General features: G+C 51.5%; 2 protein-coding genes across 5 annotated transcripts in view; one reads left to right on the forward strand and one right to left on the reverse strand.

Moving 5' to 3' along the window:
- ERCC1 (ERCC excision repair 1, endonuclease non-catalytic subunit) overlaps positions 1-9,412 on the forward strand; it is a 34,499-nt gene extending 25,087 nt beyond the window's left edge. For all 4 annotated transcript variants that reach the window (XM_041746361.1, XM_041746360.1, XM_041746359.1 and 1 more), the window contains 6 exons: positions 911-1,010; positions 1,952-2,028; positions 7,076-7,175; positions 8,651-8,722; positions 8,915-8,983; positions 9,306-9,412. In XM_041746361.1, the coding sequence (XP_041602295.1) occupies positions 911-1,010; positions 1,952-2,028; positions 7,076-7,175; positions 8,651-8,722; positions 8,915-8,983; positions 9,306-9,359 (472 nt within the window). In that variant the 3' untranslated portion in view covers positions 9,360-9,412. The remainder of the gene's footprint in view (positions 1-910; positions 1,011-1,951; positions 2,029-7,075; positions 7,176-8,650; positions 8,723-8,914; positions 8,984-9,305) is intronic.
- Positions 9,249-11,884, reverse strand: POLR1G (RNA polymerase I subunit G). The gene is made up of 3 exons (XM_041746317.1): positions 11,817-11,884; positions 11,313-11,454; positions 9,249-10,966 (listed from the first exon to the last, which is right to left on the reverse strand). Exons 1-3 carry the CDS (start codon positions 11,836-11,838, stop codon positions 9,538-9,540), a joined length of 1,593 nt encoding a protein of 530 aa, XP_041602251.1. The 5' UTR covers positions 11,839-11,884; the 3' UTR covers positions 9,249-9,537.
- Between the last annotated feature and the right edge of the window lie 276 nt (positions 11,885-12,160).

Consider the following 12,160-nt stretch of genomic DNA (forward strand, 5'->3'; position numbering starts at 1 on the left):
GTGGGAGACCTTTGGGTGTGGCCCTGTCAGCTCTAGGCCTAGGTGGGACCTAGTATGGGAGGAAGGGGTCTTAGTCTGGAGGTGCCCAGAGCAATGAGAGGTGCAGGCCCAGACTCCAGGTCTGAGGGAGGAGGGACTGGGGGCCTGGACTCCTGGGTCTGAGGGAGGAGGGGGCTGGAGGCCTGGACTCCCAGGTCTGAGGGAGGAGGGGCTGGGGACCTGGGCTCCTCAATCTGGGGGAGGATAGGTTGGGGACCTGGGATACTCAGTCTAAGGGAGGAGAGGGTCGGGTCCCCCATGTCCTAGGCATCCAGGACAAGTTGATGAGAGCCAAGATTCCTGTAACCTCTATCCCAGTTAAGCATGCTCCTCCATTCCCTGGGGCTCCTCTCCAGACAGAGCTGGGGGGAAGTGAAACTTCTTTTTTTTTGTTTGTTTTTTTGGAAGTGAAACTTCTAAGTTTCTATCTTCCCTGCAAGGTATGAGAGCTGGCAGCTCCTGGGAAGAGATGTCCCTGAGTTCCCTGGGTGGAGAAGCCACCCCATCCCCTCCCTGCCAGTGGCCTTTGAGGTCAGAGCAGATATTCCCTAGGATGGCCTGCCTCCCAAGACCCAGTGTCCCCCGCCCATACTCTCTAGGGTCTAGTCTGTCCTCTATGTAAAGCTCAGGTCTCTTCCCTTCTGCAGTGAAGAGGGGTTCCTCCCTCCAAGGAGCCAGAGCCAGAGCCAGGCAGTCCTGACTGCCAATCCCCCGTGCCCTTTCCTTGATGGGTGACCGGGGCAAGTCACTTCTCTGAGCCCCAGGTCCCTATGTTGCCGGCGCCCTCTGCATCCAGTGAGAGTGAAGAAGGGTTCTCGGGGTCTCGGGGAGACCAAGACCTCCTAACTCCTCCCTGTCTTCCATTCCCCAGCCTCCGCTACCACAATCTCCACCCGGACTATATCCACCAGCGGCTGCAGAGCCTGGGGAAGAGTTTTGCGCTGCGGGTCCTGCTGGTCCAGGTGGACGTGGTAAGCAGCAGTTGTTTCCCCACCAGCCTCATTGGCCCCATCTGTGAAATGGGGCACATTGGCCCTCCCAGCAGCCAAGTAGACTGTTGAATCCTGAGGGAAAGTACAAGGTGAAACCTTAGTGAGGAACCATTTCTCACATCTGAGATGGACACCCTGTGTTGGTAAAGGGGTAGAAGGGTAAAATTTTCTGGTTCCTCCTTCTCCGTCCCACTTCAGCTGATCCCAGTCCTCTGCCACCTAAATGGTTATTGAACCTGTGTCATCCTCTCTGTCCACACAGCCTGGCCTGCCTGGGCCCCTGCTCCAGCCTCTCTCCTTGTCTCCTGGCCTCCAGCCTCAACTCCTCCCATCCTTACAGCAGCCAGAGGGTTTCCCTAAAGCACAGATCTGATGTTCAGATCCCTCCATGGCTCCCCAGTGCCCTCTGTGCTTCGTGAGGCCCTATGTGACCCCCTCGCTTTCCACTCTCTACGTTCATTTCTAAGCTTCCGTGTGGTTACCCCTTCACATTCTCTATCACCTGCTGTGTGAATTGCAACTCCTCAAGCCCTCTATCCCCTCCCATCCTTTGTATAAGCTGTTCCCTATATCTGAAATTCTCTTTTTGCTCCCTTCCCTCCTCCTCATCCTCCTTCAGGTCTCAGTTCAGATGTCCCCTCCTCCAGGAAGCTCTCCCTGATTCTCTAGGCAGCTCAGATGCTCCTGCTCTCCTATCCCAGTCCTGGCTCATCACTGTATGGGAACAGTCTTATTCACCAGATCAGACTGTGAGCCCCAGAGGGCAGAGCCTGGACTGTCCCCACGGGTGGGCACCCAGTCAGAGCTTATGGAGTGTCAGTAGAGTGGGAGGCTCTTGGCATCCTAACCTACTGTGTTTTCAAGACTATAATTCCTTGCTTTCAACCAGATTGCTCATTCTGCTTTTCTGTTCTACCCAGAAAGATCCTCAGCAAGCCCTCAAGGAGCTGGCTAAGATGTGCATCCTGGCCGACTGCACCCTGGTCCTTGCCTGGAGGTGAGACCGAGGCTCCCCGCGCAGGTCAGGCTCTATCTGAGCATCATTCCAATGCTTTGCCCACCTCCAGACCTTCTCCTGCCATGAATTTCTTGTACGACCCTGGTCTAGGCACTGCCCCTCCCTGGGCCTCAATTTCTTCATCTTTAAAATAGGGTCTTAATATTAGAGCGCTGTAGTCACAAAAGCAGGTGATGTAGATCAAATTGCCAGGACCATACTAGGCACTTATGAGTTAGACATTAAGTCTGTCTGAATAATTAATTCCACATCTAGGTTTCTAAAGACTATTTAGATTGGCTAATTTCCTTTTTTTTTTTTTTAAGAATTTATTTATTTATTAGAGAGAGAACATGAGTAGGGGGAAGGGCAGAGGGTGAAACAGGTTCCCTACTGAGCAGGGAGCCTGAAGTAGGACTCCATCCCAGGACCCTGGGATCATGACCTGAGCTCAAGGCAGATGCTTAATTATCCACTGAGCCACCCAGGCGTCCCTAGGAAAAGTCTTCTAAAGCAATACCCAAAACCCCAGAGCCATAAAGGAAAAGACTGGCTAATTTGAGAATATTAAATTTTAAAACTTCTGGGTGGTTAGAGATACTGTAAACAAAGTTAAAAGACAAGTGACCAATTATGAAAAACTACTTGTGTGTCGGTGTATATATATACATGTGTGTGTATATGTGTCTATATATATGTAAATATATATTTATGTATTTAAAACATATATTTATATATTTTATATATAATATATATTTAAAATATATTTATATACTTATTAAATATATATTTATATATAGAGAGACACATAGACACAGACAGCATTTCTATTTTATATGTGTATGTATAAATTATATTTATACAGTGTGCAAATACATTTAAATATTAATACTTATATGCATATACTTAAATATAGTTATATATTTATGTATGTAAAAAACTTCCCACAAGTCAATAAGAGCCCAAATAAGAGGTTGCCAAGACACATGAAAAAAAAATATCAACCTTATAGTTTATCAAGGAAAAAGTAAATATTATTTATTTAAAAAATTTTTTTAAGGATTTTATTTATTTGAGAAAGAGCACAAGTGGGGTGGAGCAGAGGGAGAAGGAAGAAGGAGCAGACTCTCTACTTAGCGGGGAGCCTGAAATGGGGCTCAATCCCAGGACCCCAGGATCATGACCTGAGCCACCCAGGCACCCCCAAAAAAGTATGTTTTAAAAAATGAGGTGTCCAGGGATGCCTGGGTGGCTCAGCAGTTGAATGTTTGCCTTTGGCTCAGGGAGTGATACTGGATTCCCAGGATGGAGCCTGCTTTTCCTCCCTCTGTCTATGTCTCTGCCTCTCTCTGTGTCTCTCATGAATAAAAAAATAAAATCTTAAAAAAAAAATGAGGTGTCCATTTTTTACCCTTAAACTTGGTGAAAACTTCTCAGATGGATAGTGTGAAACGGGCACCTGCATGTTTGGTTGGTGGGAGACTTGATTGGCTATTAAAACAAAATAGACATCCGTCTTCAACGCAGACCAGGATTAGCTACACCAGGATTAGCTCTGCTTGTGTGCAGATGTGCATCCACGATGACGTGGGCCATCTCTGCAGCATTGGCGGGTGAAAGCCAGAGTGATAGAATCAAACAGCATCATATTTTTATATATAGACAGAAGGAGGGAAAAGGAGCTGTGTTTATGAACAGACATGTATGTGGATACATTAGAAAGGGTTAGAGTCACCAGGCCCTGGACAATGTTGACCTCTGGGGAGCGTGTGAGGAGTCGGCAGTGATAGGAAGGGGACTTTCTCTCTCTCTCTTTTTTTAAGATTTTATTTATTTATTCATGAGAGACACACACAGAGAGAGGGAGAGACAGGCGGAGGGAGAAGCAGGCTCCCTGCTGGGAGCCGAATGCTGGATTCGATCCCAGGACCTCAGGATTACAACCTGAGCCAAAGGCAGATGCTTAGCCACTGAGCCACCCAGGCGTCCCTCTTGTGTTGCTTTTACTGCTGGTACAAAACATACTTCTGACCACTAGACGTGTTGAGCTTTTTTCCACACCAAGCCGTTCTCTGCAACACCAGCCCAGTGTGCTAGCATCTAATGCAGTTCTGACACTGTCTGCGTGGAGATGGGAGTCAGGTCACTCTGGTGAAGGGCTCAGTCCAAGACTGCCCCCCACTTCACCAGCCCAGCTTGTACTTCTGACCAGCCCACTTCCAGTGGCCCCCTCCTTGGGTTTAGTTTACTAGAGCAGCTCACAGAACTCGGAAAAACATTTATTGGTTTAGTAAGGGGTATGATAAAAGGTCAGAATCAACAACAAGATGGCAAGAGACATAGGAAGAGAGGTCTAGGAGGGTCCTGAGTGCAGGAGCTCCTGTTCTTGTGGAATGGGGGTATGTGCCCTTCCCCCATGATCATGTGTTTGCCCATCTGGAAACTCTGAACACCCTGATATCAGAATTTTATGGCACGATCAACTGTTAACACCATTTCCAGTCCCTAAATGGGTGGGGCTGGAACCTCCCAGCTTCTAATCGGTTCTGGTGACCAGAGCCAACCTCTGGAACCAGAGCTCCCCCTCCCGGGGCCAACCCAGAGTCTCCTCACAATAGAACAAAGACAGAGGGCACCTGGGTAGCTCCATTGGTTAAGCATCTGCCTTCAGCTCAGGTCGTGATCCTGGGGTCCTGGGATTGAGTCCCATGTTGGGCTCCGTGCTCAGCAGAAAGTCTGCTTCTCCCTCTTCCCCTCCCCTGCCTCATTCTTTATCTCTATCTCTCTCTCTCTCAAATAAATAAAATCTTAAAAAAAAAAAAAAAAAAAGAACAAAGACGTTCCTGGTGCTCTTATCACTGAGGAATTTACAAGGGTCTCCAGGAACTCTGTGCCGAGAACCAGGGGCAGAGACCATAGAAATTTCCTCTTACCTCCCAGAAGCCTTTTCAGATTGGCTTCTCTCACTTGGCAATATGCTTTTAAGGTTCCTCCATGCCTTCTTATGCTTTGGTAGCTCACTTTTTATTGCTGAATAATATCCCATTGTCTGGATGCACATTCTTTCCCAACTGTGTAACATTCCATTGTGCAGCTAGGCCGGGTCACAACCTTGAACTCACGATTCTGAGAGATTAAGGGTTGAATACTCAACTGACTGAGCCAGATGGGCACACCAGTGTTAGTTGTATATTAAAACAAAGGTCGGGATGCCTGAGTGGCTCAGCGGTTTGGCACCTGCCTTTGGCCCAGGGCATGATCCTGGAGTTCCCAGGATCGAGTCCCACATCAGGCTCCCTGCATGGAGCCTGCTTCTCCATCTGCCTGTGTCTCTGCCTCTCTGTCTTTCGTGAATAAATAAATAACATCATAAATAAATAAATGAATAAATAAACAAAAGCAAGCGTAAGCATTACGCTATTTTGTGGGAAGTCACGCCATGTAAAGTTAAGAGCCCAACTTGGTGACTGTGCTATTTCTTCTCCTGGCTAGCTGTGTGATTTTAGGCAAATGAGTCCACCCCACTAGTCTCTGCTTCCCCCTCTGTATAATGGTTTGAAAATAATAAGTGCCTTAAAGGATTGCTCAGAGGAGGAGGGGTTCTGGAAGCTTCTGAACCTAATGAGTTAGAACAGTGCCTGGCATGCAGCTAGGCCCCCACAAGGGGAATGTTTCCTGTGGCTTAACATCCAAATCATGGAATGTTTTGCAACCGTTAAAAGAGGTCAAGCTCCTTCTGCTGACATGGAAAGCCATCTGCTTATATCTCAGAGTGCAAAAACAAAAGCAAATTCTAGAACTGGACACAGCGTGCTAACTTGGGGGGCTCTTGAACAAATTATTAAGAACCATAACAATAATCCTGCTGCAGTAAAAAGCTACAAAGCCCATTTAATGGGGAAAAAACAATTAGAAAAATGAATGTTTCTTTCAAGAATATAAACCATTGCTTAATCAAAAAACATTGCTAATGGGGCGCCTGGGTGGCTCCATTGGTTAAGCATCTGCCTTCAGCTCAGGTCATGATCCTGGGGCCCTGAGATCAAGCCCCACATCTGGCTCCCTGCTCAGCTAGAAGCCTGCTTTTCCCTCTCTTTATAAAAAAAAAAGATGCCCCTACTCATGCTTGCTCTCTCTCAAGTAAATAAAATCTTTAGAAAATTGTTTATTAGCTAGGATCTGAAGGCCAAGAAGATACTCAACCCGAATCCTTTATTTACTTCGACTCAACTCCTCACAAGTTCCCCAAATAAAAAAAGGCTTGTACTTCTGACCAACCCACTTCCAGTGGCCCCCTCCTGGGGTTTAGTTTACTAGAGCAGCTCACAGCTCACAAAAAAAGGCCAGCTTTTTCCCAGTGCCGATGAAACTCTTGAGTTACTTTCTTCTGCACACAGACCCTTTTTAAGATTTGGCTGTGTCACCTATCTTTGAAGCAGTTCATTACATGTCAGAAAAACCAGTGCCTGACGTGAAAATTAATGGCAATTATTAGATCCCGTTTGCCGCTATAAAGGATTCAGCAGTCAGCTCACCCACAGCCTTTCTCTTGAAGGTGTGCTCTATTAAAAGCCTTCAGTGGGAACTGAGTGCCTCCTGAGTTTGTCTTCCGTGGCTGGGAAGAGAATAACTGTTTTTGGTTTTTCTCTCTTTCAAACTCCACATACCCACTTCCCTTCCAGAATAGCTCATGTTTCTTAAACAGGTCTCTGAGTGTCAGGTGTGGCTCTGAGCGCTTGGAGCTGGCACTGGTGTAATTGTCACAATCCTACCATCCACTCCACTTTACAGATGCGGAGGCTGAGGTCCCGAGAGAGAGAAAATCATGGGCCCGGGGTCACTCGGGTGTGAAGGGGGAACCTGAACCCAATGGCTCAGGCTCCCAAGCTCTGCCCCTTAGCCAGTAAAGATGCGCCTGGTTGGGGTTATTGCCAGGGAGGCATTTAGGGCAGGAGAGATAATTTTTCTCCACATTAGAGTTAGCGTCATGATCTGAATCTAAAACATAACCCCCTCACCCTGGCTGACCCGAATGTTCTCATCCCAGCCCCGAGGAGGCCGGGCGGTACCTGGAGACTTACAAAGCCTATGAACAGAAGCCGGCCGACCTCCTGATGGAGAAGCTGGAGCAGGACTTCGTCTCCCGGGTGAGGCCCCCACATCTCCCTGCCTTGGCCTCCCCCAGCTCCTTCCTGGTGCCTGAATCCTCCTCTCTCCTCCCCAATCCCTCCCTCCTTTCTCACCCAAAGGGCAGCTAGAGGGATCTTCCTAAGCACAAAGTTGGTTCTGCCCTCCCTCTCTCAAAACCCTCCCATGGCTCCCCAGTGCCTGCAGGAAAGCCGGGCCACTCACCACTCTATAGGGCCCTGCCTCTTCTGCCTAGCAGCCCTGTCCACCCCTGGCTTTGTAATCTCTGTCACTTCTCCCAGACCTGGCCCACTCCTCTGAGTATGTGCCCTTCTGTTCCCCCTGCCGAATTATCTGCCTAATTCCATCTTTCACATCTCAGCTCTGAGACCTCTTTGTCCAGGAAGCCCTCCCTGACAAGTGCCCCTGCTGGGGTCCCCCATCCCAGCCCTGCCCATGTGGGTCACCACTGTCAGGAGCTGATCTGTCCTCCACACTGGACTGGGAGCCCCAGGAGTGCTGGGCTGGGGCTGGCTCCGTTTCTGCTGTGTCCTCAGAACTATGCAGCACTCAGGGATACTCAGGGAGCACTGGCTGAATGAAGTGTGTAACCTGGGCTCCAACCACTAAGTAACGGTGGATGTCCACCACCACCCCTGAGGTGGGTGTTCCTAGGGCCCCCATTAGCCTGAAAAGAGGCCCAGAGAGGTCAATTCCATTGTCTCATAGGGAGAAAGTAGTGGGCCCTGGTTTTAGACTCAGATCTGCCTCGAGAGTCTATGGGCTTCCCCTGGGCAGCACCAGCTCAAGAGAAATGGTATTTATCTTATGTGATCGACACCCTCTCACCTAGTTGGGGACCACTCTGAGAACTTTTATTTTTTAAGATATTTTATTTATTTATTCATGAGACACACACACACACACACACACAGAGGCAGAAACACAGGCAGAGGAAGAAGCAGGCTCCATGCAAGGAGCCTGACGTGGAACTTTAGTATATGTGCCGTCGAAGCGAGCACCCAACGTGGAACTTGATCCCGGGTCTCCAGGATCATGCCTTGGGCCAAAGGCAGGCGCTAAACCGCTGAGCTACCCAGGGACCCAAACTTTTATTTTTTAAAGATTTGAGCACATGCACGCTTACGTGAGAGAGGAGAGAGAAAAGAGAATGAGCATGAGCAAGAGGGAGGGGCAGAGGAAGAGGGAGAAGCAGACTCCTTGCTGAGCAGGGAGCCCTACGTGAAGCTCATGTAAAGCTCAATCCTAGGACCCTGCACCCATGACCTGAACCAAAGGCAGACGCTTAACCGACTGAGCCATCCAGGTGCCCAACCTGGATGAAGTTTAAAAAAAAAAAAAAAGGCATTTATTGAATGCCTCCTGCATTCTGGGCAGTCTGGGGACACATTGGGGACCAGTGCTACCATAGGGGTTGTCTGTCTTGCAGTTATTTCTTCTCGTGATGCATCTCTGCTTCCTTCTCCCCTTCCAGGTGACTGAATGCCTGACCACTGTGAAGTCAGTCAATAAAACAGACAGCCAGACCCTCCTGACAACTTTTGGGGTAAGCCCTCGTCCCAATGGGCATTTTGACCCCCTTGCCCTTTCAATGAACTCCCCCTCCCCTCATCCTTCCTGGCTCCTCTGCACTCCCACAGGACCTCACATCCTTTCAGGGATGTCTTAGATCCCTGGTCAGCTGGGCACGCTAGTTTTGTGCTCCCCATCTCTGACCCCTCACTCCCATCTTCCTCAGTCTCTGGAACAGCTCATGGCTGCATCGAGGGAAGATCTGGCTTTGTGTCCAGGCCTGGGGCCCCAGAAGGTAAGAGCTATGGGGATGGGCCTGCGGGGTTGGGGACAGGAGGGAGCTCCAAATAAATGGGACCTCAGATCCGAAAACTCTTGAGGTTTTGGAAGGCCCACAGTGCTTCTCCTACAGATGGGGAAGACTGAGGCCCAGAGAAGGTGGGGACCAGCCCAAACTCACACAGCCAGTCTGGGATGGAATCAAGATCTGGCTCTTTCTCTCCTAGCCCCCAGAGCCCCCTCTGAGCTGAGAGAGAAAGAACCCAAGTCCACTCCGGATGTAGAAAACAAATGGCTCATTTAATGACTGGTTCCATTTCTCTCTTGCTCTCACCCAGGCCCGGAGGCTGTTTGATGTCCTACACGAGCCCTTCTTGAAAGTGCCCCGATGACCCCAGCTGTGAAGGAGGAGGCCCTCAGTGTAACAATAAAGCATTTTTCCTGGCCCAGGCTACTGCTGGCGTGCTGGGGCAGTCACTGGGAGGGGGATTGGTCCTCTGCTCTTGCACTCTGCTGGCCCAGGCGGTCACCTCCAGCTTTCCTTAATTGCGGCCGTTTCCCTGGAAGAGTCTACACAGGATCCTGCTGTAGCTTTTTCCGCTTTTTTTCCCGTCCCGCGGGAGCCACCTCCGCAGACCCCAGATCCAGCGATGGCTCCAGCGTCTTCTCCTGGGTTGTGATCTCAGGGACCCCACTTCCCCGGTCCTGCTTCTTCCTCTTCCTGGTGGATGCAGGATCTGCCCTGGCCTCAGGCTCACCCTCAGCTGGCACCTCGGGCTCCACCACCCCGCCCTCCTGTGGGCCAGTCATCTCAGCCCTTGGCTCTATTGCTTTCTGCCCCCGTTCTTTCCTTTTCTTTTTGGTGGGTGCTGGAACCGTGTGAGGCTCAGGGTCACCTGGCGGCTTAGGCTCCATCGGAGGCTCCATCACCTCTGCCCCCAGCTCCAACATCTCCACTGTCGTGTTTTGCCATTTTTCTTTCTTCTTCCTCTTTTTGGTGGGCACTAGAGCTGCCTCCGCCTGAAGCCCAGCTTCCTGTAGTGGCTCAGGCTCCATCATCTCACCCAGGGGCTCCAGAAGTCCCATCTCAGGCTCTGCAGCCTCAGTTCCTGGCTCCATCATTACTTTGTATCCCTTTTCTTTCTTCTTTTTCTTCTTCGAGGAAGGCAGTGGGATGGCTTCCTCCTCTGGCTCCACCTTCAGCTGCAGCAGAAACTCACCTGGTATCCCTTCCCCTGCCTCTCTCCCTTCTGTCCCCTTCTGCCTCTTCCTCTTCCGGGTAGGGGACAGGATTGGCTCTTCCAGGGGCTCTGTTTTAACCATGAGTTCCAGCTCCACTGTCTTTTCTTCGGGCTCTGGTGTCTGCTCTTCTGGTTTGACCATTTCTGCCTCTTTGGACTTCTTTTTCCTCTTCTTGGCGGGAGACGGGAATGGTGCTACCAGGGGTTCCGACATCTCAGGGGGGGCTTCTGCTGCTGCTGGCTTCAAAACCTCTAGTTCTTTCGGCTCCTGCTTTTTTTTCTTCTTCCCCACCTCCGTATCTGGGGACCCCAAGACTGAGTCCACCTCCAGGGCCCCAAGCCCATTCACTGCCTCCTGGGCAACTGAGGCCTCTGGCATATGCATCTTCTTCTTCCTCTTCCTTGAGGCTGGTGAATTCAGTGTCAAGACTGATCCAGGCCCTGTTACTGGTAGGTTACCTCCAAAGGCACAGAACCGAGGCCTCAGGCCAGGGGGGATTTGTGGAGGGGGGCTTGCTGGAATGGTCTGCAGCAAGGTCCCTGATGAGGGTTCTGGGGGACTATCAAAGATCCTTAGGCTGCCCTGGGGGGCTGGGGCACAGGTGAGTCCCCCTGCTGCCTCCTCGGAGGGAGCCAGCAGGATTGCTTCTTCAGCTTGGGGGCCACTGCTTCTGAGTACCCGGTAGCGGCGCCGCTTGCCTGCCAACTTGCCCTTCACAATCTGGGAGCCTGAAAGAGGCACTAGCCGCCCATTGAGGCTGGAAGGAAAAAGGGGAAGGCAGAGTTTCATCAGTTTCTTGTGGAGAAAGAGAGGAAAGGAGCTGAGAAACGACATTTTAAAAAAAGATTTTATTTATTCATCTGAGAGAGGGACCACTAACACAGGAGGGGCAGAGGGAGAGAGGGAGAAGCCGACTCCTGCTGAGATGGAGGAGCCGAGGTGGGGCTCCATCCCAGGATCCCAGGATCATGCCCTGGGCCAAAGTCAGATGCTTAACCACTGAGCCACGCAGGCATCCCAGAAAAGCCCTTCTAAACTTCCCTCCAAGTTCAGCCACCGGAGTGAGGAGTAGTATTCCCAGGAGGTGGCCTGGGACCACTCACCAGTCTGGGACAAAGTCCACAGGAGCCTGGATAAGCCACAGTTCCGTATCTGGGTCCTTTAACGCCTCCAAAGAGAAACGAGTGGGTTCTGATGCTGGGGACGTCGCGGTAAAGTTGGAGGGACAAGAGAAGGGAGCAGCACCTACAGAAGAGGAAACGGGGGTCTGCTGACACTGCCCCGCGGCTCCAATCCTCCGGGGCGCCAATCGGCCCTTAGGTCCCAGCCCCCTGAGCGTCTCGATCCCCTCACCCGGTCTGTTCGCTCCTGCCTGTCTCCCAGAGGCACTCCAGTCTCCACCGAGCCAACTGCTGGGGGCGCCCTTCGTACTTCCCCTAACCTGTACCCGCCGTCGGCCCGAAGTCCCTTCCTCGGGGGAGATACTCTCTCCGCGAGTCCCGTCTCCGGGATGTCCCTTTTTCCGTCTCAACCCCCCACCCGGGGGCCCATTTCTCCTCCCCGGAGCCAGCCCCTGCACCCCGTCGACCCGCCCCAATGCAACTCACCGCCGGCCGGGGTCCCCGCCATCCCGGGACGCGTGCCTCCCTCAGCCCCAGTCGCCAGAGCCACTCGAGCCCCGCCGCAGACCACGTGGAACCAGGGGGCGGGGCCTCGCCCGGGAGCGCCCATGTGGTGCAGGAGCGCGGGGGTGTCCCTCGGAGCCCGAGCGCCCTGCGAGCACAACTGGGGGAATCTCCGTTTGTGCCGAGCAGACAGCCGAGGAAGAAGTATTTCTCCGAAAACCTGCTCCCAGAGCAACTGACTGGCTGCTGGGCGGGAGTCAGAGCCTCACCGGGTCCCGGCGGGCGTCCCCCCAGTCTCAGCCATCATTGGCTCCACCGTCGCCTTA

The sequence above is a fragment of the Vulpes lagopus genome, chromosome 2 (genome assembly GCF_018345385.1).
Source record: "Vulpes lagopus strain Blue_001 chromosome 2, ASM1834538v1, whole genome shotgun sequence".
Taxonomy (NCBI): domain Eukaryota; kingdom Metazoa; phylum Chordata; class Mammalia; order Carnivora; family Canidae; genus Vulpes; species Vulpes lagopus.